Below are 25,868 nucleotides of genomic sequence, written 5' to 3' on the forward strand. Positions count from 1 at the left end.
TTCTTCTTGCTTCTCTTGACTAGCACACTCGCTCTGTTTACACGTGTAGCACAGCTGCCATTTCATCATTAAAAATATAATCTGCAATTTTTAACTTCATTATTCAGACTGATATCATGTTTATGTTATTTTCAGCTCATCTCATTTTCTCATTCATTTATCTTCTACTGCTTATCCGTTTCTGGAGCCAATCCCAGCTCACAGTGGGTAAACTCCACACAGAAAGGCTCCAGGCCTGGGAACAGAACCCGCGACCTTCTTGTTGTGGGTCAACAGCATTAACCAATACGCTGCTGTGCTGCCCTCTGGAGATGAACCTGATTTGTAAAACAAAGCCAGGATAAACTTTTGCCGCCAGAGAACGAGCCTGCTGGGGGCTCAGTAAACACACTCCGGTCTGAAGCTGCCGCTGAGCGAGGGGAGGTCACGTCCTTCCCGTACATTCATTCATCCTTCGTATGGCTCGTGCAGGTGGAGCCAATCCCCGCTGACACGAGCGTGAGGTGCACCTTAGACCGGTCGATCACAGAGCCGACATAGAAAGAAAGAACCTTTCACTGTTGTATTCACTCCGACAGGCGATTTGGAGTCGCCAATAAAGCCCAACCTGCTGGCTGAATGGTGGGAGGAAACCCACGCAGACATGAGGGCAACTCACAAAAGACCCCAGACAAGAACCTCCCACGGGGGATGTTGGTTATTCCATCTCTTTTTAACGTTGTTGTAGCTATGTCGATCTGTGCAATATTCTTTGCTCTTCTTCTGCGCCAATTTCGTTGTACTTGTGTGATAATTTAGATGTTTCTCTGTTTTGGGCGGACTTGCATACTTTCAGGCCAAAACCGTAAACAACTAATGACTTTTAAACACTTCTTGACCTTTAGGTTGGGAAATAAAAATGACAAAATTTCAGATTTTATGGCACCACGGTGACTCACCTGGTAGACTGCATACCACGAAGGCAATTTATTGCATGCACCCCCTTCCCTCGTCTCCATTAGTTTCCTCACATTGACTATCAGAATGAAGTTCAGATTTTACATTTGAATTGCAGTAACAGTCTTATTAATACACTGTCCATTTGTACTGTCCATTGTATTCCTCTATTTACTTATATATGTTTATATTTTTGTAATTGTGCATTTATGTTGTGAAGCACATTGAGTTGTCTTTGGCAGGAAGTGTGCTCTATAAATAAAGTTTCTTCTTCATATATTTCTAGTGTTGATCATTGATCATTGACCATTTCCATTTATTGACATTTAGCAAAAAAACTTTATAAATTCTGAGCTACTGTCAGACTGGCACGGTGAGCTTGAATATGAATAAATATTTTCTGGATTGAAAAGAATGCAGAGATTTCATGTTCTCCTGACAGACTGCTGTTTGCCATCGTTGTTATATTCATTTTCTTGAAACCCACTTGAGTGCTTCAGGTAGACTCGATTTCGGTAATAGTCTGTTTGTACCCTGGAGCCACACTCGAGTCACACTTTGGTGTAATCTACATTCCAGCGCTTGTTTGGTTGGATGCTGACGAGAAGGAGTCAGCTAGTGTTTTTTTTTTTTTTTTTTTGATGATAGCTTGACTGGACCTCAGATAGAGAGCTCTGCGTCCCACTTACAGATGTTTGTGATCACACTGAGATTAAATGGAAGGGAGATGGTGGCCAGAGGTCCTGAGGCGGACCCTCTGTATTGCTTTTGGATTGCGCCCATTAGACTTTGGTGGAAAGAAGCGCGCTCTCTCTTTCTCTCTCTCTCTCTCATCTGGCTGGATGGCCAGCTTTCATGCATCAGGGAGTCAGAGGGATGGAGGGGTGGCGCTGGGCAGATATTCTACAAACGATGGATGGATGAATAAGCTTGTGGGTTCATGGAAAAGTTCACAGACTGAACAACTGTGTTTAATGAGTGAGTTATGTTGTTGTGGTGAATTGGGGTCTCACAGAAATGTCAAAGTTAAAACGCTCAAATCTGCTGTTTGTGTCAGCGATTTGATTTCCTGGATGGAGCAAAGCCACATTGGATTTAAGCTTTAAGACATCGTGGATGTATTTATGGTGTGTGTGAATTTTTTCCATGCTTATCAAGAAATAATTTACTGGGTAACGTCTGCCACGTGTGTTTTTACTGCGTGTATTTGTCTCACTCAGCTCGATCTTTGTCAAAATCCTTTTAAACAGAACCAGGTTACTGTCAGTGGAGGAATGCAGCCTCTGTGAGCTCAGTTGACCACTATACATATTTATTCTGTGTTCTCAGGTGCACAGCCTTCCCAACTAACTTATGGCCTTTGTTCTACTTATTGTAGAGTGCCATTCACGCACAGCTGATGTTAATTGTGTTGTCGCCTCATGATTGAAGGATAATGCTGCCTGGCTCAATTTCTAAATGCTTCATTTTGCCAGCACTGGACTGACGCACCAAAAGGCATCAACTATGATTTATCTGAAGCTCCACTGTCCAAAAAACTGTTAAAAACTGCAATGAGTGATTCTACTGCACTGGCTGACATTGTCTTTCGTTAACATTATGGTGATTAATTTGACAGGAATAGTTTTGTTTAAGAGAGAGTTTTAGCTTGAATGACGATATAAAAAATATAAAAATGACAATGAAATGATCTTTGGTGGATCTTTTACCAAACAAGAAATCCAGGTAAACTAAGATAATAGTGAGAGATGAACTGACATACTGGGAGAATATAATTATCGTTTGAAATGAATCAATTTAGTAAACACTTAAGTCTTATGCTGCTCAGCGTCAGCTGCTGCTGTAGTCAAATAACAACATCCAGGCAATAATCTGCCGTCATTCCCAAAGGGCATCTCATCCAGTACAGCAACTGCCTGTAAAATAAGTGTTTAATATACTCAAACTCCACCTCCAACTGGCGGACACACCATTTCTTTGCATTCTAACTTCATATATATATATATCATTTATATAATTAACAAAATATCTTCTGTGTGTTGCACCACAAAAGTATTTGTTTTGTCTGTGTTTTCTTAACCTGCCGTGCCATGAGCTCCCTGGGCCGCTGTAGTTAATAATTTGATGTGCCAACATTTAGATCAGGATTATAGATTAATCACTGTATGGCAAACACATTATGATAACAACGGGGAGTGTGAATGTCCCTCAGGAACACAATTTCTTAGCTGCACAAATAGAGCTGTGGTGGGAATTAAAATAATTGGTTCTGACTTAGAAGGATAGACAGATAGATAGTTAATTTATTGATCCCAGAAGGAAATTCATATTGAATATTTTCATTGTGGGGAACTTTGTCCAAACCTAGAATAGAATAATAACACACAGTGGTTACAAATGTGCACGGAGAGTGAAAATCGTTGGCTTTATGATAACAGATTTTGAGCATTATATTCTGTATTTTCATGCCTTACACTACTTTTTAAAGCTATAAACGATGGGTCATGAGGTTGTTTGACTTTCCATGTACTTATTTTATTTTCTAAATTGGTCAACATGTGAAACTCTTGGATTTACTCTTCACCCTCCAGGAAGTGGAGTCAAAGATATCAGATTGGCAGAAGTGCTGCAGTTAACTGGGGGGACAAATAGCTTGAGTCATATTGTGTTATTAGTTTAACTCATAATTAACCCAGAGGAGGTTAGCCTTAATGTGGAAGTATAAAACCTTGCTCCACTCCATAGCGAGTAAAACTCATCTGAACCGCTCACTGAATTTAGCCCTGGGGGACTCCTATATCTCAACGCATGCTAACTAACTAGCCGTCTTCACTTTCCAACAGCGTCACATAAATATCTTCAGTCTCCCATGAAGAAGCTGCAGCTTAGAGGGTGTTTTATAACCTCTGGACTTTGACATCACCCCCCGATAGTATTAAGAAGAAAACGACGTATGGCACTTTTAACATCCTGCTGGTCGAATTCATTGAACATATCACACATACAATTTTTTTTAAGTTACCTGAGCACACCCGAATCGCAGATCCATTGACCTACACAGGAACACCGGAATTAACAAATTAGGACTCTTTTTATTTGAAATTGTTCACCTTTTACACACTGACAGTTAATATACACAAGCCTTTGTGGTCCCTCTGGCCTGAGACATGATCATCAGTGACGATGTGTGCTGGACATCGACTGGGATGGCTTATGGTGGATGGGAAGCTCTCACACACACATCCAAATACGCACTGTCATACACACATGCAGAAGTACATACTCACGGCCCCACACACACACACACACACACACACACACACAGGCACGCACAGAGACTGATAATGCAATGACAAATACAAAAACACACATTACGACACATACTCTAACCATCTAACACGGTCTAGGCATCTAATGTAGACATCAACAGAGGAGGGGCTTAAAGTGCATACAGGAACAGAGGAGGGCTTTGCTCGCTCTTATGATCAGTAACAGCCTTTTAAATTATGAGCGACAGTAATCCTCCACGAAAGCAATGATCTTAGAGCCACGCTGTATCTTTACAAAAAGCATATCGTTACCTTACTTTTAGCTCAAACTGTGCCTCACATCATGGAATAATGACACTGCATAGTTCACGGGGTTAGTCTTATACATTATTGCGGTACAATGTAGGTCTGAGTCTGGCGTCTGGGTGTGAGCCACGGGTTGCGGGATGGCACAGGAAAGCACGTCTAGTCCGGGTCTTCAGTGGGATTTGAGAAATAAATCCATCAAGAGAACGCCAGTCATCCAGTTTAGCTTGAAATACACGATAATCCGTATGAGGACGTGAGAGGTCTGATCTTGGTGTGAAGGTGTTCAGTATCCCGGATGCATAGACTCCTTGGCCTGGTCTGGGTGAAGCACACGGTTTGGTCCTTGATGGGATGCGGGGCAACTCCGCCCAGGGCAAACAACAGGTCAGTAGGGGGCAAAAAGGACCTGTGGGTGGGAGGTCCTGACAGGCCCGGGTGCCGGGCGGAGCAGTGCAGCAGGGAGGGCCTGTGTCTGGAATAGGCTGGGGTTCGGACCGTGGTTGGTGGCGTGATTCGTGCGGTGCGTGAAAGAGTTGCCGATGGCGGCGGCGGCAGCTGCGGCTACCGCTGCCAGGTGAGCAGGTATGATCTGGGCGCTCAGAGGCTGAACCTGGCGCTCCTTCCCCAGAGTCAGCTTTATCTGGTAAGATGAGACAAAATACACAATCATTTCAATCACTGAGAAGGAAGTTCTCGAATCAGACACAATCAGCTGAAGAAGAACTGGATCATCAGCAAAAACCAAATTAATAAGATAAATTTAATCAAATCAGATTTATTTGTATTGTGCCAAATCATAGCAAAGTTACATCAAGGCACTTTACATACAGAGCAGGTGTAGACCAAACTCTTTATAAATTTATTTAAAGAGACCCAACAGAAATCAGGGCTCCAACTGCCAGCAACTATTATCACCAAAAAATGTTTATCTACCTGTATTTTTTTTTGTCTAAATGAATAATTTGGTATAAAAAAATATCAGCAAATCCTTAAAACCACTGATGATCAGGTCTAAGGTCAGATCTTCACAGAGCTTATTTTGTACAACCAACAGATTTGGAACCAAAAAATATTGAATCCACTTCAATCAAAAAAGTACATGAGAAAAAATATCAAATTTTTGTTGGAAATTCAACAATTAACTCGACTGCTGCCAGGTTTAGTTCCTGGCCGGCAACATTTTCAAACTCTTAACATTCTTACTTTTTGTCATGTTTATATAAACTTAAAAGATAGTTTCTTGCACTGTTACCTTTTGATTTTGAAGAAATTTCTATCTCATTCTCTGGATGAATATTTTTAATATTATTTGACAATTCTCAGGCACAACACATAAATTTGTTTTTTGTCTTCATGTTTTTTATTCACTCCCTCCACATAGTTTCTGTGGTTGTGGGAACTCGGTTGATGCAGTTCATGTTTCGTCGTCCTGATTTTTCCAGAGCGTTCCTCGTTGCAGCATCGGCAACATGTGAAGTCACAAACACTAAAATTTTAATGACAAGAAACATGAATAAACAGACAACATGGCGGCTGAGGACACTGCTGCTGCTGCTGGGAGCTTAATGAGGCATCGAACAGGTGCCAGAAATCAGCCGCTAATTGCTGAAGATGTTCCAGGTCATCAGCAGCACACAAGAGCTCCTACTGGCAACAGCAATGGAAATGACAAGCCCTTCAAATACACACGACTTTTTCAGTTTTCTAATCAGTGTTATCTACAGTTTCAACATGTATTTGTGTGCTCACTTTGTCTAAGAGCTCTGCTGTAGTGTTTAAACTACAATGTGCATCTTTTAAAGCACTTAAATTCTGCTATTCTTCCCAATAATGAGGCAGATTTTGTGGCACTCGCAGCTTTTTTTTCTGCAAATGAACCCTGAAGAGTGATGTTGGGTGAGTTTCACTGGTGAAATCACAAGGAAATAAACAATAGAGTGACAGACAGACAAACAGCAGCCGACCTCCAGCAACGGCCTAATAGGGTGAAAAGGTCACCGAAGTTATCTGGCTTAATCTTCTGTATCAGTAATGGAAAAGCTCCAGTCTCACAGTGCTGGGCTGCCAGCCGCTGTCATGGGTTATCAATCACTGACTCAGGCATCGTAACCCGATGGGAAGCATGCTTTACTCTCCGCTCATCAAAGAAGCTCCTCTCCGTTAACTCAGTCAATGATGGGTTTCAGAAAAAGTCATTTCCCCCACACTGGTAACCCCCGTACTTCGCCGTGGCAAACAGTGGGCGTGATGAATGCCGTTTTCTCGGGGCTTTTTGTAAGATGAAAAATCTGTCTTCACCCAATGCTGCATCCACATCGCGCTATCATGCATCCTGTTAATCGGGATGCATGCGTCACGTGGCACTCTGTTTGTTTTAACCTTTCTGAAACGCAAGAAGGACGGCGTTTGATGGAGAGCGCAGTAAAAATAAACAATTGCCCCAGCAGAGTATATTAAAGTTATTTAAGTTCTCACCCTGCAGTTTGTTAGCCCACATGACACTAATCTGAACCGAACTTCAGCAGCAGGAGACCGCCCGCTGAGCAACTCCAAAGTAGTTAGAACTGACATTTTACAATCACTTCTAAATAATATTTGACCTGAGTCTGCATTCTTGCTCCTGTTTCTCTCGGAGCCCCAAATGTGCCATTTTTATCAATAATGTATCAGGTTTTCAAGTTCAATCACATCCTGCTCTGCCGTGCGGATGTCTAATAAATGACAAGTAACAGGTGACCCACTCATGAAAGTTGACATTTCATTGAATAAGGATCTGCGGAAGGGATTGAATGTGATTTTAAATTGTGCACACAGGCGCTTTAGGAGAGGTGTTTAGGTTGTTGTTTTTTTTGCATGCAGCTTTGTCCAACATTGTCTCCAATACAAACAGTTAGAGAGAAAAATAGCTATTTTATGTGTTCCAGTTCTGAGTCCTGAGTCCAGTTCTGAGTCACTTAGATTTTTTTTGTGATGACGGCAGTGTTGTGTTGCTGATAAGGTGGCTGAGTTGTGTTGTGACTCACCGGCTGCTTGGTCGGGCCTTTCTGCGGCTTGCTGTAGGGGCTGTATTTAGGCTTGGCCGGTTTACCTGCTGCTCTGTCTTTATGACGGCGGCTGCTGATGTGCTGAAAAATGAGACAGAGAGGTGTCAGCCCTGAGCCACATGGCAGTATGTCATAGACTGTGGTTAAAGCTCCAATATGCAATAGAGAAGATGGAAAAGATAATTCTGCCTGAGTCTCATTTTTCACTGGTCTTCAGAATATGGCCAGAGGCTAGTTTGACTGTGGCGACCAGGAAAGTGAAAGGGGGAGGGGGGGGGCACGAAGGAGGACAATAAACTCTCTTTCAGACTCTGAGCTGTTGCCACCACCTCTGTTGTTTCCAACATAAACACAGAGACAGATAAGCTGCCAACGAGAGAGGGCTGATGGCTGATGCCCTCATGAACAAACACACTATTTTCCGCATTTACGGCGGCTGAATTGTTGTGACATGGCCAAAAGGGCTCATGTGTAACCGTGGCAACAGAGGGAAATGCCCATCCCACACACACATCATTAGGAGTAGGCAGAAAATTGCTTGAAGTTTGTCCTGAGAATTTCTCCTGTAAAACATCATCCTCTGGGTGTCATGAAGCCACGAGCAGATTTCATACAAACAAAACATGAAGTACATGTGTAAAATTACATATGGACACGTGAGAAACATGGAAAATCCATTTTAAAGTGGTGGCCTGTTCTGTTTTTTTTGTCTGCCTCAGGACACTGTGGCTCCTGAATCTGATTTATCGCCAGTGTTAAATGTTATTACAGTGTGTTTATTTATTTTAGATGGCACCATTTAAGAATGAATATCCACATCCAATGTGGCTGGGAAACTGCTGCTGCTTTTGCTGGACAAAAGAGAACAAAAAACAAACAGTGAAAATCATTTTTGTTGGTTTTATTTTGAGTTCTTCCTGTGGAGCAGTGGTGCTTTTATGGATGCCAGTCACCTCAGCCGCCTGCTCGCTGCTTTTTCAGGGCAGATAGCTTATCATGTGCTGAGGTGGGAACCTGACCAACACGGAGGGAGGGAGCGCTGCACTAAAAATACACCTCCTGTCTCAAGGCGAAAAGGTTTCGTTGTGACTGTAGCCCACCCTGCCCCATGGTGAAAATGACTCCAGTTGTAACATGGATATAGTGTAAAGACACATCAGACTCCGATGTTGAATAATTGCATATGAAATTCTCATTTTGACAGACCACAAACTGCGGGGGCTAAAAGTAAAATCTAAAAAGCTGGAAATGACATATATATATATATATATACTCACACCATCAAAATGAATAAATAATTTGCTGTGACCACACGTGGAGAACAAAAGGCATATTTTTGGCTGGGTCTAAATTTCACAAGTTCTCGCTGTGGATCACACTTTTCCTCTGGTTTCAAGCTGTAAGTGAAATTTGTCACACTGGATTCTTTTCACAGAGAATCGCCGTTACTCAGAAGTACTTGGTAAAAGTCCCCCGCATGAAAAATTCATACAAAGCCTGTCTATTTTCAGTGAGAACTCTCAAGGTTAGCTCAGACAAAACTGAGTGGTTTTCAAGTATTGTAGATGAAATCCCCCCTGTGACAGAATGATCAGTAGCTACAAGGAAAAAAAAAGAACGAAAGAAGATTTGTGGACTGTAGAGTGCCCTAAAGCCACAGCTGAAATACACATTCCTCAGCAGAGTTTTCAGCCAAGCTTCACTGAGCAAAATATCACAAAAAGATCACATTGTTGTCATCTTTTCATACTAACCTGATTCCTTTAACATTGTGTAACACTTTTGCTGATTTGAGCTGAGGGATTGGGAGACACCCTGTTAGCTTTAATTTACCCAGAGAAACCTGATTTCATGGCCATGTAGCTTCTCTCCTTAACAGGATTTCTTATGAGTTTTTTTTTTTGTGTAGGAATGTCTGTGTGACAAAGACTCTCAGGAAGGGAGAGATTTGGTGTGGCAGGATGAAAGGAAAGCTCATTATGAGCAGTGGAGCATCTTACTATCTACAGAAGAAAAAAGTGAAGTCCGACAGAAAGGAAAATCTGACACTTTAGGAAATGATTCTGAATAAGATAGCGATTTGCAAAATTCAGACATCTGCTACTGCGGAGCCAGCGTCTCCTCAGACTAAACACTAAAATCAAACAAGAGCTCTTCTTGCTGCAGCCTGGTATCGCTAATACACTTTAAATATGTCATCCTTGATTCAATAATATGGTGGAGGGGGTGAATTGTAAATCATATTACTGAGCAGCTGCATGAAAACATGAAAATGTGTTTTCCGGCCTCAGAATCTGGTGCGCGTGGAAACATTTGGAGTGAGTCAAAAACTTGAAGGCAAAATGATAAATAAGGAACATTTTCGCATAATTATAGATTAGCAAACAAAACTTGGCATAATAGTTCAGAGGACAGTGAGTTTTGCTTTGAGACTTTCAAAAACCATAATCAAAAGAGCAAAACTGCGTCTGTCTGATGAAAAGCAAACCTTCTGCTGTTACCAACTCACCACCATCTGGATAATAACAAGAGCCAATAAGGTTTTTATGGAATATTTTTGTGGCATTTAGAGTTTGAAAACAAGTCGCCCTGTCCTGATTGGGTTTGATCAAACCTAACCCAAACCATGGAAATCATTAGGGTTGGGAATCTTTTACTATCTCACGATTCGATTCCGATTTTTGGGGATACGATTCAATTCAGTTGCTGCATAAAAGCAATATCACATATTGCTTAAGTAACAAAAATAAAAGTCTCTTTTTAAAAAAATAATAGTGCGGCTAAACATGGGTTCCTCATTTTTCAAACCTTGCACACTGTGAAGCTCATGTCAAGCTCAATCTTTCCAGGCATTCGGTAAAAAGGGCCCAATAAAATCTGTGATCACGAAATTAAACATTAAAAACGGAATTCATTATGAACTTGGAATAACAGAACTGACATTTCACGTACGTTATTTGTAAAAAAAGAATGTATCTGTCAGGGGTCACTAATAATGCACGCCCCCCTACCCATGAATGAATGAATGAATGATGTGGTGACTTGAGCGTAGTGGGTGCGGCTCGATTCCCAGTAGGGGCACCTGAACATGTCTAAGTTAACTGGTTCATTGGTGGCGAGTAATGGACTGGGCTACAGCAAGGAAAGGCAACCCCCCAGCTCCTAGACCGGACTGGACTGGACCAGACCAAAAACAGGACCCCCTCAGAGACTAGACCAGACCAGACTAGATGAGATGAGAGACTGGACCCCTCCACAGAGACCGGCCCATCGTCTTTTTTTTTTTTTTTTTTTTTTCGGAATAAAAAGGAATGTATCTGTTGGGAAAGTTCTCAGAGGGGGTCACTAATAATGCAGGCCCCCTCCCCAACAGTGAAGCGGCCGTCTGAGTGCCAAGTCAAACGAGAGTCACTCAGTGTGCTTCACACAAAGACGTTGACTGTCATGTACTTCATTGGAGATGTCAGTAATTGGTGGAAAACCAAAGAGCATGGGGAGAGAAGAAATTAAAAAGTTTACAGTGGATCTGATATTTCCACCAAAGTTGTGGAACGTATGTTCCATGTGGGAAAAATTAAAACCGAATTTGGGAAACTATAAAACAGATTTTATAGGACTCTGGGTAAAAACCAAAGTGAGTCCAGATCTTTGCCTTCAACGAGGACGGGGCCGGTTGAATCTCTCTTTCCTCCTTGTTTTGGTGCTTACTGTACATTCATATGTTCCAGAACCGACTCTGTGGTGACATCAGGACGTCCCGCATACAAAATGGAGGCAGACAGCCTGTGGATTTTATTTTTTTTTTTTTTAAATCGATTCTGAATTCGTAGTAAATGAGATTTGAGATTCTTATATGAATCAACGTTTTGGCACATCCCTACAAATCATGCTGATTTGATTCAGTATCTTCAGTGTTGGCTATTTATTTATTTTTTTTATTTTTTAATTTATTGTGCAAGACCATGAAGGCATCTTTACGATCCTTTTGTAGCATTCTTGTATTGTCACCTGAACAAATTAAATAAAATTAGACTAGTTAATTAGCTTCTACTTGGTAACTACAGCTAATAATATTCAGTCAGTGCAATTACCAACAGCAAAATAGAAGACTTGAGTTCAATGTTTGCATCCTTTTTGTTTCCGTGGTGTATTATTGACGACACTGAGAAGTTACAGTGGTAAATCTGACACTAATGCTTCACAAGCAGAGCAAAAGCACAAGTACGGAATCTCATAAGATTTTAGTTTGACTTATTTCCGTTGATGAAAGTACAATCTTGAAGTATATCTTCCTTCTTCCTTCTGAACTTATTCATACAACAAATTCATCCAACTCGGTTCACCTCTGAGTCGGTGAGTGTTTCCCTCCCTCTCACCTGCTTTAGCTGAGTCTCTGAGTTGACATGCACATCACACGTTTCACAGTAAAACGTTTTGTTCTGCAGGCCTGTCGCCGATTTGGAGGATGTAGCCAGTTTGCTTTTGACTCCCGGCCGGGGGAAGGACTTGATGGAGCCCACGCCGCTCCTGGCCTCGAGCATCGTCTTGTGCTTCGTACCTGCAGATTCAAATAAGATGTTTTAGTGTGAGAAATTAATCCAAATATGTAGCCCGAGGGATGGATCAGATCAGAGCTCAAAGGCTCTTTCTGATGTGGGAGAAATTCATGGTTTAAAAAAAACTAAACAAAAAGCAAATAGGATCAAATTCCTTGTTAAACTGGTGTCTTCAGTCTGGAGGGGTCAGGCATTAAGCGCGACCCTTGACCTTTGGCTCACAGCAGCGAAAACAATCCTTAACCCTCCTCACACAATCATAACAAACCCTCCAAAACGTATTACAACGGACAAATAATTCATGATGCAATTCCAGAAAAAAATAACCACCACAGCAGAGATGGGACCGGTGACCCATACTGGTATATTAATGAGCCAGTCAACACCAAGGCGGCTTTCTGCATTTTCCTCACTTGTTGCCTGATGCTTTTCCGTTTGTGAACTGAGAGGCTATTCTGCAGTTGGCACAAAGTTAATCTAACGTAAAATAACACCGTCTGTAACGAAGGGATCAAATACACATTCAGGTCTGCTCTGGTTCCAGCACCTTTCAGATGACTAGTCTGTCTTTGCAGGAGCGTTGTGGAATCGCCTGCAGCTGTCAGGCTTTTAAGGTTGTAGGCCTCCATGTTGACTCTTGGTGCTTCATATCTTTGCGTAAATCATGTTGAAATCTGCCATATGTTACACATCTTTATATTTTCAGTTGTGTTTTTATCTGTATGTGTTGTTTGTGACTACTGCTGTTGCAAACCAAATTGTCTCTTGGGATTAATGAAGACAAAAGTCTAATCCAATTTTTGAAACTGGAAATTAACCCTGAAGTTGGGAAGAAGTGTGCGTTGTTATTTCTGTCAGTCACGTTGCCTCTGACTCTGTTCTCCTTTTCAGACTTTCAATAAATAGTGTTTTTAAGTGAAAGCAGCGGAACATTTTATGCACGTGGAGCTCTAACTACCTGTTGGCAGATGGTTCCGTTTATTGTGTGTCTGTGCAAAATTAGAAATTTGCCAGACAGTGTTTAAGAATGTAATCCTTATTTTTTAAAAACAAGGATGCCGCACGATTACTGATTAAATTTGGATACAAGGTTCCTCTGAGAGCCTTTAAATGTGTGCTATTCAGTCCTGGCAGTGATTTATTAATACAGTTAAAATAACTCAAGCATGATGACAAAGAAAAATTCAACACTGCTGCTGCCTGTGTCTGCAGAGACGCTGCAGATAACAACAAGCATTGACTCTCATAACTATCGCAGTGCCAATGCTGGTGAATTTTTCATGGAAATTGTTGAAGTGAATCATCACAACGTTAAAGTTGAACTCCAGGTAAACACCTCACTTCCGTGCAACCATGAATATCTCCACTGATGTTTACATTCAAACAGATGTCGGTGCTCTCACCGCTGTTGTGAGCCTCCAGCTGTGACGCCGAGTTGACCGCCACCTTGCAGAGCGAGCAGTACAATAGACGCAGGGCTTTCTCCTCCTCTGTTTCCGTGTCTGTCTCCGCCTCGGGTTCCGCCTCGGGCTCCAGGTCTGGTTCTGAGGGTGCGTGGAGCTTTGATTGCTTCTCGTCCCCTCCAGCAGCTGAGGTAGTCTCTGCGGCCGTGGCTGCCGTGCTGCTCGGGGCTGCTGGCGAGGCCGTGGGCGCCGGCGCCGGCATCATTGGGGTTGCCAAGGGTTGTGCCGGTCTGAGCATGGGGGAGAGCGGTAGGGGCACAGCACCAGGGAAGCCATCTGCACAGAGAAATAAATGTTTTTGTTTTCAGTCGTATGGCTTCATCCGCGTTTCAGCAGCAGCTAGTTGTACACTTTTTCAGAATCTAGAGAATCATTTCTATTTTATCTGATTCATTTAAGAGTAAATTACGACAAAGCAAATCCAGTATAGTGATCTGTAAGTGTTATGAGAGAAGAGTGAGAAGAGAGCAGAACCAAAAGGAGTGGCTGAATCATGGAGGTGGTTTTTAGTGTTTGTGAACAATTAAGTCGGGCTGGGTGATAAAACAATAATCATATCCCTTGATGATGGAGCGTGGCCACCAATCATTTGTTTTGCAGGTCTCGTTTGGTTGTATCTACAAAAGTTTGGAATGAGAAAATGAGCAGAGATGGTGAAGCCAAGGTTGTCTGGGACACTTCCATCTTTTCTATCACGTAACGTGTCGCCGGCCTCGAGCAACAGCCCAGCGTGACATCAAGCTCTGCCCCCAGGGGATTTCACTTCCTGTTCTCTGGCTGTCTTCCCACCTTTTCCAGTGTTTTCTCAGCCTCCAGGTTTCTTTTCCTGAACTGCTTCACTGTCCAAGTACCGACTTCTGATCTCAGTGTAAGAATTGAGCTTTTTTGGGTTCACTTATCTTTGTGATTCCCAGAGGCTCCACAATGGCAACAGCACAACATCTAATCAATACAGAACCTAAATAAAGAGGTATTGTATGACTTTTTCTCTGCCTTTATTAAAAATATCAACGATTATCAATATCTGATAAAACTTTTATGGCGATGGATTTTCGACCAGCAGCCCTGCATTCACTGAACAAATGTTTGCTCTGTATCACGTTTCCATATTTGCTTGTGTTCTGTGGAGTTTTTTCAGCAAAGTTGTGGCATGAGAAGTCCCAACTACCTCAATAACATGGCGCTGTTGTGGATTGATGACTTGACTGTGGACTGTGATTTTAGGTGAACAAGACATCTGTCACCAACGCTAGACAATGTTTCCAAGAACGTGTCTCAATTAAAGCAGCAAATATGACAAACTGCTCAATCACCTGATGCGTCGCCATCCAATAATGTATGCACAGTGTGAGAGCGCAGCCTCTAACACCAGCAGATATTACCATCTGCTGGAACGAGCGGTGAGGCCGTCGGAGAGGCTCCCCGAGACAAAACGTACCCGTACCTGCTTTTCTCAACGCCATGCTGCGACACAAAGAGCCCGCTGCTGCTCGTTCCTCATGGTGGAACAGATGTTGCACACACGCAGCCAGAAATCCTTTTTTAAATAAGAGACCGTAAATATCCAACAGTCACTTTACAGCGCAACACAATTTATAGTCAATTCTCAGTTTCTTACTCTACTAAGAATCTTTAATCTCAACATAAATAATCTCTTTTCTGATACATTTATCAATATTGACTGATGGGAAAGATACATCATGATTAAATGTGTTGTCATATAATGTCAGCAAAATATGTCCAACTCTCCTGAAAATATTTATAAAAAAGAGCAGTGTTGACTGTTTCTGAAAATTGCTCCCATTTGTAATTGAAGACAGGCAGAAAATTAAGATTGAATTCAGGCCAACAAAAGCCAGACGAGCAGCAGACCAGATTCGACTGAGCACATTTGAAGTTCTGCTGTTCATTTATGATGATTAAGGAATAGTCAGGAGAAGATAAGTGATTATATACCGAGTTACGCGTGCACATCAAAAACTAATGCAATCTGTATCATTGACATGGAAAGCTCTCATCTGCTGTCAATACATGAGGTCACATTAACACATTACACAAATAGATGCTGGGCTCTGAAAGAAATGTTTGATATTTTGGGGGAATGAAAATAAAAGATGGCAATAGATCGATATATATATATATATATATAAAAATCAACATGTCAGCGTATGGAATACACTTAGGACTGCTGCCACATTTGCGAAAATGAAATTTTGCTTTGGCGGCGCCACCTGATCGATGCCAATGCCTCTGAGTTCTTCGCACTCCAGTGTCACGAAATGAAGATCAGCCAGCCAGGAGAGCAAATCAATAGTAAATTATGTCATGCTATTTTTGAGAGCCATTATATATGGCCCTTATTTACCCCAGCGGAGGTGTTGGCAGCTGGCGCCACAACCCGACTCTGAGTTACATTGTCATGGCTTACGCTTCTGCCCAAAGGTTAAAAAAAACTAAACAAAACGCACACAATAGAGGTCGGAGCTGCAGGAGTGTTTCTGTTATGACCCATGGTGAACATATCACGGGTGTCTCTTCCATTTGAAGAATGACACAGATCATCAGGAGAAAAATGTCTATTTATTCAACCCGAGGCATCGAGCGGTGTTCAGGAGATTGAGGCTTATTTCACAGTTGCACCGACACTTAAGCTAAATGCCTGAAATGTATGTAAATGTATGCAGTGTGGGATTTCCTCTTAGTGTTTCAGTGTTTGCGAGTATCCAATCCATTAACCTTTGAAATGGGTTTGAGGCACATTTATACTTGTTGTAATACTCTCCTCTCACAGTTGACTGACTCCAGCTATGAAATTTGCAGCACTTTGGTGAAACCTGCTGCATGTCTTGAATGCCTCTGTGAAGTAATGATCAGCAGAAGGTGGAAGATAAATGGGCAAAAAGAAAATCAGAAGTCTGCACTGAAATGTTGTCAGGTACAGATCTTTCTGAGAGCAGCAACGTCACATAAGAAATGATACCAGGGTTTTTTGTTTCTGCCGCATTGGTGGACGACAAAATGATCCTAAGGAGAAAAAAATGGAAATCTGCAGATACATAGGGGTCTTGGCAAAGATCCCAATCAAGTACTCAGGGAAACATGCAGACATGACACCTAAAACGAAAAGGTTCATTTGTAAAGATGGAGCTGATTTAGTCTCGTTACTCTGGTGTGTCAGCTGTGTTTGGTCAGCTCTGAATCAGCACCAAAAACACACAACTAGCAGCCTAAACAGACAGCGCACTGTGACTCCGCTTGTCATGACGGCACAGACGTTAAACCACAAAGCCAAACATTTCTTTACCCTCCGTACGGTCAACCCAAAGTGCCTTTTCTCTCCCAGCTGCAGCGGCAGTTGGGTAGGCAAATTAGCCCAGATGTCTTGTTCTCGAGCTGCACCCTCCGTCTCTTCCTGAGATGTCGGGATATGTAGTAATCCCTTCTATGGTCGTGCCAAGGGCGTCCTTCCATTTGGACATGGCTTCCCTAAAGACTTGTCTTCCTGAAAATAGGACTTTTACACCGAAAAGCACAAGTTTGATGCTAAATAGAGGAAATAGAGCTCAGAAACTGTTTGCACTGAGCACTCCAAAGCACATGTTGGATCAACGGGAACAAGAAGTCCCGAAATATTGTGGAAAAGTTCATTTTGTGTTCTGTTACTCACATCTCCAGTTGTACTTGGACTTGAACAAAAGAAGTCTCACACATGGCAGAAACGATTACAGTCTTATGGAACGCAAACGGTGACAGCAATTCCTCGATAACCTGAATCAAAGTGTGATTGTTTAAAATCCCCGAGCATTTGATGTTCTGAAAACAGTGTGTGTTTTCTGCGTTCGCCGTCAATGAGCGAGAGTGGGAAGTTAAAATCGACAGCTCTCTGCCATAAAGTCGACTCCCTCTTCAACACAATAGTGGAGTGCAGTGTCTGCATTCCTGCAGGCATGGCAGCAGTCTGCCTGTCAATGTCACACTCCATCTTACCGTCGCTTGAGAACAACACCCCAAGGTACTTGAGCTTAAAGCCTGCGACTGAATGTTGATTTACTGTTTTCTAAAAACACAGGGAACGGAAAGGGCTAATTCATGCGCATGGACAACAAAGTAAACAAGGCTTTTGTATTTTAAATTGCCAACTGGTTCTTCGTGGAAGCGGCTCACTCTTTGTTTCTTTAACGCCGATTCTCGACAGCATCTGTCCATCCGTGACCAGATAACCTTAAGCAAGGACGCCTATTGATTAGTGTTCCCATCAGAGGATCGAGCGTGGCGGGGCTCCGAGTAGATGACCTCTACCTGTGTGTGTTTCAATAAACGCTCCGGATTCCTTTCGATTCATATAAAGGAGAACATCTGGCAACAAAAGGCCATTATTCTGGTTTGTTACACTCAGCGCATGACTGAAACATTTATTTAAAGGCTGTGGGCTCAGCTCTGAAATAGAGAACACTGACTTCACTTATTAGTTGCGTGTAATTTATGTTCTGTGTAATTTGAGTTCAGGCTCAATAGACTACGAGCGAAAGCCAGAAAATCCACCCAGCAGCTCCAGTCTTTCTTAGTTTTAACACAGTAATATGAACACAAAAAAACACAACTTTACATTTACATTTGAAATGTTAGATTTGTACAGAAAGGTCAAAAAGTATTAAAAGAAAATTAAAAAAATTCTATTTTCAAATTGCAGCAGCTCAACTTGTAGAAAATACAACAAATGACCTAAGTGTAATGTTACATTATCATGTCCTATAAAGGCCAAACCATTATCAGCAGAGCAATAATGAATCTGTGAACTGTTTATGATGCATCTGACCTTGTCACTCCTGATGAATAATGTTTATGCCATGAGCGGTTGCGGCACTGACCTCCCAGCAATTAACCGCCACCTACTCCCAGTCCGCTCCGCCATGCCAGGCGTCAAAACAACCTGAAATCACAGCGATTAACTTGCTCGATGTCGCCGTGCTCACCAGCGTCCGAGAGGCTGCCATCACACCTGCTTCTCTGGGCAGCTTTTCAATAGCTCGGTCAGCAGACTGAGTGCAGGTCCCAGGAAGGGCGGGAAAAGGTTTGGTTGTTTGTGTGAGCCAGCGACTCTTTACCCGTGAGTTGTAATTTAGCTGCTCTTGGCTCAGTGTTCTCATCACGGGAGAGCTAAAATAAAAGCGCTACCTGAAGTGGTAATCGAGATTCTGTAGCTTCGGCTAAAAGATTTTTTTTTTTTGCTTTTTTTTTTTTTTCTTGGTGCCAACTTTTTGTCGCAGCATTTTGTCATCTGAATCTCACAGATTGCTTTAGTTTGGGTTTTCTGTCCTGCATTTATCAACAGCAGGGAAACATAATCTGCATCAATTTCTCCCCAGAGATCTGATGCTCTGACAAAATTGACCCACTGTTTGGAACAGCAGATACAACAGCGTTTCCATAACTGTTATATCTTGCGTTGCTGTGAAACATCAACCCGGGAGAGTAATTGACACATTCTTATTGGGAAACGTTGCCTGGAGCTTTATGATTGAGGAATACTGCAAGACTTGGGCAATCTGCTTGTTTGCTCTGATTCTTGGAGTGTGAAGATCAATATCAATTTCATCTTTGCGAATTCAGTGGTGAGATGGGACCATGATTTGTTTGGTGTAACGTTTCACAGACTGCAAGGAGGGATACACTTTGCAACCAAAAGAGAAAACACGGACCATGCAGCAGCTCCAGAACTGAGCGTGAAATTTTATTCTTCAGCTGGGAAATACTACTTTGACTTGTTGTTGTTCTGTTACTTCAAGGTCAAGTCCTGAGCAGTGAACAGAGTCTGCTCTGTTTGTTTTGGGGGAGTCGTTCGCTCACACAAGCCAGATGTCAGTGAGTCATGTTGGTAGGTGTTGGTCTGACATGTGCACCAACTTATGATGTATCTTAGGAAGAAGGATGGAAAAGCAAAAATGACAACTTTCTAAGTGTTAAAAAAAATAAAAATTAAAATACACGACATTTGTTGCAAAGCTAAGCCAATCCAGTCACTTCCTGGTTCTAATTTAACATGTAGGGATGAAAGTTGTGTCAGTTTTCTAATTAATCGTCTCAGCTGTGAAGTAAATAATCCCCAAAGAACATTTTCCTGTTTCTACATTTGGCTAAATGTTCTAAAAGCTGCTGGCATGAATTTATGGAGATAAAATTGTCTTGAAGGACAAAATAATGATCACGAGAAAAATCCATCTGAACAAATGTGAAAATATTCAGTTTTTAAATAGCATGCTATTTTAATGACTTGAAGCACTAACGCTTATGAAGGCGGTAACAAACGCATTCTGAAACATCTAACAGACAGTGCAGCTTCACTATCAGTCACCTGTCTGTGGAAGAATTGTTAAAGTGTGAGCTGACTGACTAGTAATCAGCAAGAAGAAGGACGGTCCAGTTTTCACCTGTCGACTTATTACAGAGCCTGGTTGGTGAGGCCATGCCACGTTAAGTCATGCATGCATTTGCCCTTGTGTTGGGGTGAATCCATCTACCTCCGTGTCATTAAAGAACCATTTTCTGTTGGAAAGGCAGGTGATTAAAGTGTATTTTGGCTGGCCTAGGACGCCCTGCACCCTGGGAAGCCTCCAGTAATCCATATCCCCAGTCACTGTGACCTAACAGGCTCTGCAAGGCCCAGTTAAGAACTCAATCCCCTCTCATTAATGGAGGTAATGACTGTGATCAATCTAAAGTAGGTATGGGCGAGCGGGGCCCGACAGCAGAGCGCGAGGAGGGAGACAAAGGAAGCGATAGAGAGATTGGGGACAGGTGAAAGAAAAAGACATGGTTAGAAACGAGAACAAAAGAGCAAAGATTTGGACAAAAAGAGAATGTGAAAAGTTAAATGAAAGTGAAACTGGCAAAGTAAGTAAGCTCGGAGCCAAAGCAACAGAGAAAAATCAAGTGTGTGAAATGAAGAGAACGAACGGGGGGAGGGAGGAGGGGAGGCGGGGAAGGGACGTGAGAAGGTGAGAGGAAAAGCGATAACATTAAAAGAGAGTAATCGAGTATGGAACACAATTAAAGAGAGAGAAATGGAGAGGGTGGGAGTGGTGAGGGCAACAAAGACAGAGAGAATTGAGCGAATCGGAGAACAGGACAGGTCCTGCGACCCTCCGAGACAGGACACCGCTTCTCTTCTTCCCTCCGTTTGTACGTCAGCCTCTCCCGACTCCCCCCTGGGAGTTGGTTTGGCGATAGAGGAGAGACGGCGCTCTGAAATCCTTCCACTCTACTTAGGCTTTCAGGCAATCACAGGGCTCCCCGGAGATCTGATTACCTTCCTCAGTGAAGCTGGATTAAGCTCTTTAATTAAAATGATTGGGCCTTATTATATGCTGTCACAACTTAAAGGACAGAAATCCCTCATGGCTCTTGAGCTCTGTCAAATTTCATTCCACATTTATGATTTTTTTTTTCCTTCCTCCCTCTTGTCAGCGTTCACAGTGAGTAAATGAGAGGAGTCACGGTTGAATATTCTTAGAATAAAAGATTGATATGGTGAAAAATTTGCATTCACAAATAAGTGTGCATTGATGCCTGCAATCTTTTTTTTTTTTTGTTTAAAGGGGGAAAGAAACGTGATATTACCTCAGATATTCAACAGCAGGAGGAGTCATTGATTTGAATTTACGCCGATTCATCTCTCGCCAATTTCATCTGAAAGCAAATGGTCCGAACGTAATTTCTATTGGGAAGTTTCTGCGGTAACACATCCCCACAAAATGTTCTCATTTGCGGCACCGTGCAGGTATGGAGCCAATGTAATCACACACTCATCAGGTTTTGCTGCTGTCTCTGACGTCCCGTCCATGAGGGGTTTTTCCAACCCAGCGCTTACGCATTGAGACTTTGGCACACGGGCAGTTTTCTGGGTGGATGAGGGCGGGATGGGAGGGCAATGGAGGGCGTCAGCTGCCGACGGGGACTTGAGGAAGGAGACTGTAGGTCGGTGGGGGGGGTAAAAAAAAAAAAAACCTGCCTGAGCTAGCCTCCTGTCTCCCTGCAGCCTGCTCCATTGTACAGCTGCTGTCAGTGCTGGCATGGCTCCCCTGACAATCTGCTCTTTAATAGCTAATATCAGGGTACATTTCCTCAGGCACTGGACTGGAACTGAGAGATGGCGGGCTGTGCTGTGGGCATTTCTACCCCAGTCCCCCAACCCCCCCCCCCCTTTGCCTTTCCTGCTCTACCTCCACCCCTCCCTGTCGCTGTGGGAAGGACACACAAACACTCACGCAGAAACTTGACAGCCAGCTGCTGAGTCATCGCACTAATCTATACTATCTTACCGTGGAAGTAATGAACACGGACGCTGCGCGCTTTAAGTCCACCTCTGTGATCACACTTTCCAGCTTTCCGACTCATCATTTCAACACAGTGCGCTTATTGTCTTTGCACATCAGCTCAGTCCACTCTGCAGATGGGTTGATGAAATCTAAATAAGTTCATACTGGGTAAGAACTGTTTCATGTTTCACCCAATTAATTTTTGTTTTTAAGACACACACACACACAAAAAGAAAACCAGAAGACCTTTGGTCTACACTGCAAAATGAAATCTTTAGTATGTCTCATAAATATGTTTTAGATTGTAACTTTTATGCATTTCAAGCGAATTCAGCCTAAAATTTGTTTCTATTTTCCAAACCATTTCAGAAGCCTTTTTCTTGGAATGATAGAGATGAATGAGGATTCTTCCAGTTTTGCAGCCTAAAGTCTGTCTGTGGCTCCTGGCCAGTGATACTGCATGATGGAGAGAAAAAAAAAAAGTAGCTGCATAATGTTCTGACAAGGAAGAAAAATGGCTTGTACCTAGTCAAGCCATTTTGGTTGAAAGAAGATGCTGATTGGTTCGTTTTGTTCCTTGGGAATGATCCTAAACATCGGGGATCAGACTCTGAGCTCCAGTGTTAATTTATTCGGATGAATTTGTTATCATGAGAAAGTAAACAAACTTAATTCCTGCCATCATTACTTTAATTTCAACACACCATGACATGCTGATCTGAAGCCTTGAGTTTTATATTTGGTTGTTTTTTCTCCCATATTTAAACCATATTTGGAGGAGATGGTGGAGCTCAGGAGGAATTAGACTGGATCTCACTTATCAGTCAGACAGGAACCACGCCTTCATTCATGTTTTCTGTCTATTTCCCTCTAAAAGGAATTTGCATTTCAAAAATATTGCATTAAAGATTTGAAACTGGAATCTAAGATCATGAACTCTTACTGAGCTAATAATCAAGGGAGAAATAAGGACATTTATCCATAGACTTCAATGCAATCTGACATTTTTAAACAACCGGATAGTCACATGTTTAATGCTCTTTAACAGTGACTTTGCTTTTCAGCCCCAGGGTGTATTTATATTTAATAACTCTAGTAACTATGTATGTATTATTTTTTTCCCACATAATAACACAAACAACAACATAAATAAATAATTAACTGTTGTCTTCTCATTTGAAAATAGACCTTGAATGGCACAGTCAGGTGAAACTCCGAAACAAAAATAAGTCATCAGGTCATAATGTTCCCATCAGCAGGTGTGTTCTTCAGAAATAAAAATCATTCGCCATATGTGGCTTTTTTGTTTTGTTTTCTTTTTTAAGAGCAAAACAAACCCACTCTGTTAAAGCCACCGGTGCCTTACCTCCCTTTTGTTTCCGCCCCCTCCAACTGTGACCATTACTCTTCCATGAACTCAGCTTTTCATTAGAGCCAGTTTGTTGCTACTGATACGCTGCCGAATACTTCAGGCTTGCAGATAATGCAGCATTTACCCTCCTCGACAATTAATTCTTCTGACATCTGAGCACATTAATATTCATTACGCCGTGCCACTTGTGACGAGCTGCCACCCCCGTGCGATGTAGATATGATAGTGAGATGGCGTACAAATGTGCTCCTGTGTTGTTGTCGTCGTTGTTTATTTTTTAAGGGCAGAAATGAGATGATTAATGGCCATTTCCGTGTTTGGTCATGACAGTCTGTTGCTAAAGGTGTTCGAGTCCTCTGCCTGTGTACAGTGTGTTTACATGTTTTTTCCCCAGGCCTGGGTGCGTGTTTAGTGTCAGTGCTGTGGCGAGTCCATTACGGATGTGTGCAGTGGGAAGAGGTCAGCACCTGAATGAATCCCACCTCTACAGTCCAGCATATTGGGCCGGTCTGTGTATAAAAAAAACTCAGGTCAAAGCTAAACATCTGCACCTTAACCCTTCACAACAGCTTCTCCATTAGGACGCCTTAATTATTCCTCATTAGCTCTCATTGCCTGACAGAATCATAGATTATTTAGTGCCTTACATACTGAATATGATTCACGTCTGAGTAAAATTCCCTCTGACATGTTTGGTATCTTTGGAAACTCATCCAGATATTTTGATGAGTTTTTTAGCAGCACAGTGTGAGTTTATATGGCGTGAGAGTCGTCTTTTCATTTCACATCCAAAGTGCAGATGCAACGCCAGACGTTTACTAATGTGAGGTGCCAAACTTAGTTTTTCCCCCCGCCAATATTAACGCTAGCTTTGTGTAAACATAATTCCTGTCAATCAAAGGAAATTATTCTGACTTAAGGGATAGGTTCACGTTTTTGTATGATCTTAAAACAACAACACTGCCAGAGTTTGGCAAATCATGTGGATGTCCTTTTACAACGACAGATTTCCTTTTTGTTTTACTTCCCTTCCACTGGAAGAAATGTTGGCACTCAAGAGACAGCATCTTTTTCAAAGCACTCAATTCATTATATCACACTTCGTTTCAAATTATAATAAACTTACATCTTTTATACGATATGAATGCGAGGAAACATTTTAGCAAGCAAAAACTTTCAATATTCGTACGACGCCACTAAAGCTTTATGACAAAAAATTAAGTGTTTCTGGGGAACGTGGCGTTAAATAACTGTAAAAATATGAATAATAACAGAAAAATAATTTTTGTGTGGTTTCTTTGTGAGACATCTCTATTCTGTGTGCATCTATGCACAATGCATATTAAATGAAAAAATAACCTGACTGTGACACTGTGAAAGGAACCAAAATAGTAAATAAAACTCAGGTCATTATATTGGCTATTTCATCCTTCTCTTTCTTATCACATCATCATGATGTTCTTTCATTTTATTTCCCAACATCTTTGTTCCACAGTGATCATTTTCTTTTATAAGGACACATTTGTCAACAGAGCACAGCCAGTCACTTAACTGGCTCTGGGCTGTTTCTCTTGATTGGCATTTGTGATGACAAGTTACACAATAAAATAAACTGCATTTGGGCAAAATGATGTGGTAAAATAAAACCAGACTTTGGAAAAAGGACACTTGGACAGTAAAAACTGCCAGAATGAGGAAAAAAAAAAAGAAAAAAAAGAGAGCTCCAGTCATAAATTGTGATGTGTCAATATTAGCTGAAAGAAATAATGCTTCATCAACTCAAAAAATTGCATTATGTTTATCATGTATATATGTACATATATTTCCATGAATGTTTAATGTATTCATAATCATACATATAAATTATGATGCAAACTTTTAGGTTATATCATATATATCATATTTACTCAAATCAAATCAAATCAAATCAGATTTATTTGTAAATAATCGCCAATCGCCAATAATCGCCAAATCATAACAAAGTTACATCAAGGCACTTTACATATAGAGCAGGTCTAGACCAAACTCTTTTTAAAATAATTTAAAGAGACCCAACAGATTCCCTGATGAGCAAGCAGGAAAAAGTTCCTTTAAGAGGCAGAAACCTCGAGCAGAACCGGGGGGGGGGGGGGGGCGGCCATCTGCCTCCACCGGTAGACAAGATAGTAGACAAGATAAGTTGATTTTTCATATAATTAAGTAATTTAAAGGTCCCATTTTTCAGAGGATGGAGATCGTTCACATCTGTTTTTTACAAAGCAGATGTAGTCACTGTGCTAATTATTGTGTTCAGTCCACAAGAAATTAGAAGGCTAGTCATAAACAGTTTTTAAAAGCTGTCAATACTTCTGTAACTTTGTGACGTCGCAACATATGCGGCCACCAAGCCCCGCCCACCAGCACCCACTATCCAACCTTGCAGGAAACCTCCTAGATTTCATTAATAGGTCTGAAAACAGTCAGCCAATCAGGGGAAACTACACTGACATTAAAGTCAAATATACTTTACCTCCTTTTAGGGATCAGAAATTCAAGTAAATCAGAGTTTCAAATATGGAGCTTTTAATAGGAAACATGATAACTATAAGAGCCAAAGATGGAGCT

At 41.8% G+C, this 25,868-nt stretch overlaps 1 protein-coding gene across 2 annotated transcripts in view; it reads right to left on the reverse strand.

Annotated features, from left to right (window-relative positions):
- Positions 1 to 4,008: 4,008 nt before the first annotated feature.
- znf385d (zinc finger protein 385D) overlaps positions 4,009 to 25,868 on the reverse strand; it is a 70,300-nt gene continuing 48,440 nt past the window's right edge. For both annotated transcript variants that reach the window (XM_029503878.1, XM_029503879.1), the window contains 4 exons: positions 13,518 to 13,853; positions 11,935 to 12,116; positions 7,538 to 7,639; positions 4,009 to 5,154 (listed from right to left, as the gene is read on the reverse strand). In XM_029503878.1, the coding sequence (XP_029359738.1) occupies positions 4,900 to 5,154; positions 7,538 to 7,639; positions 11,935 to 12,116; positions 13,518 to 13,853 (875 nt within the window). In that variant the 3' untranslated portion in view covers positions 4,009 to 4,899. The remainder of the gene's footprint in view (positions 5,155 to 7,537; positions 7,640 to 11,934; positions 12,117 to 13,517; positions 13,854 to 25,868) is intronic.

Source organism: Echeneis naucrates, chromosome 6 (genome assembly GCF_900963305.1).
Source record: "Echeneis naucrates chromosome 6, fEcheNa1.1, whole genome shotgun sequence".
Taxonomy (NCBI): Eukaryota; Metazoa; Chordata; class Actinopteri; order Carangiformes; family Echeneidae; genus Echeneis; species Echeneis naucrates.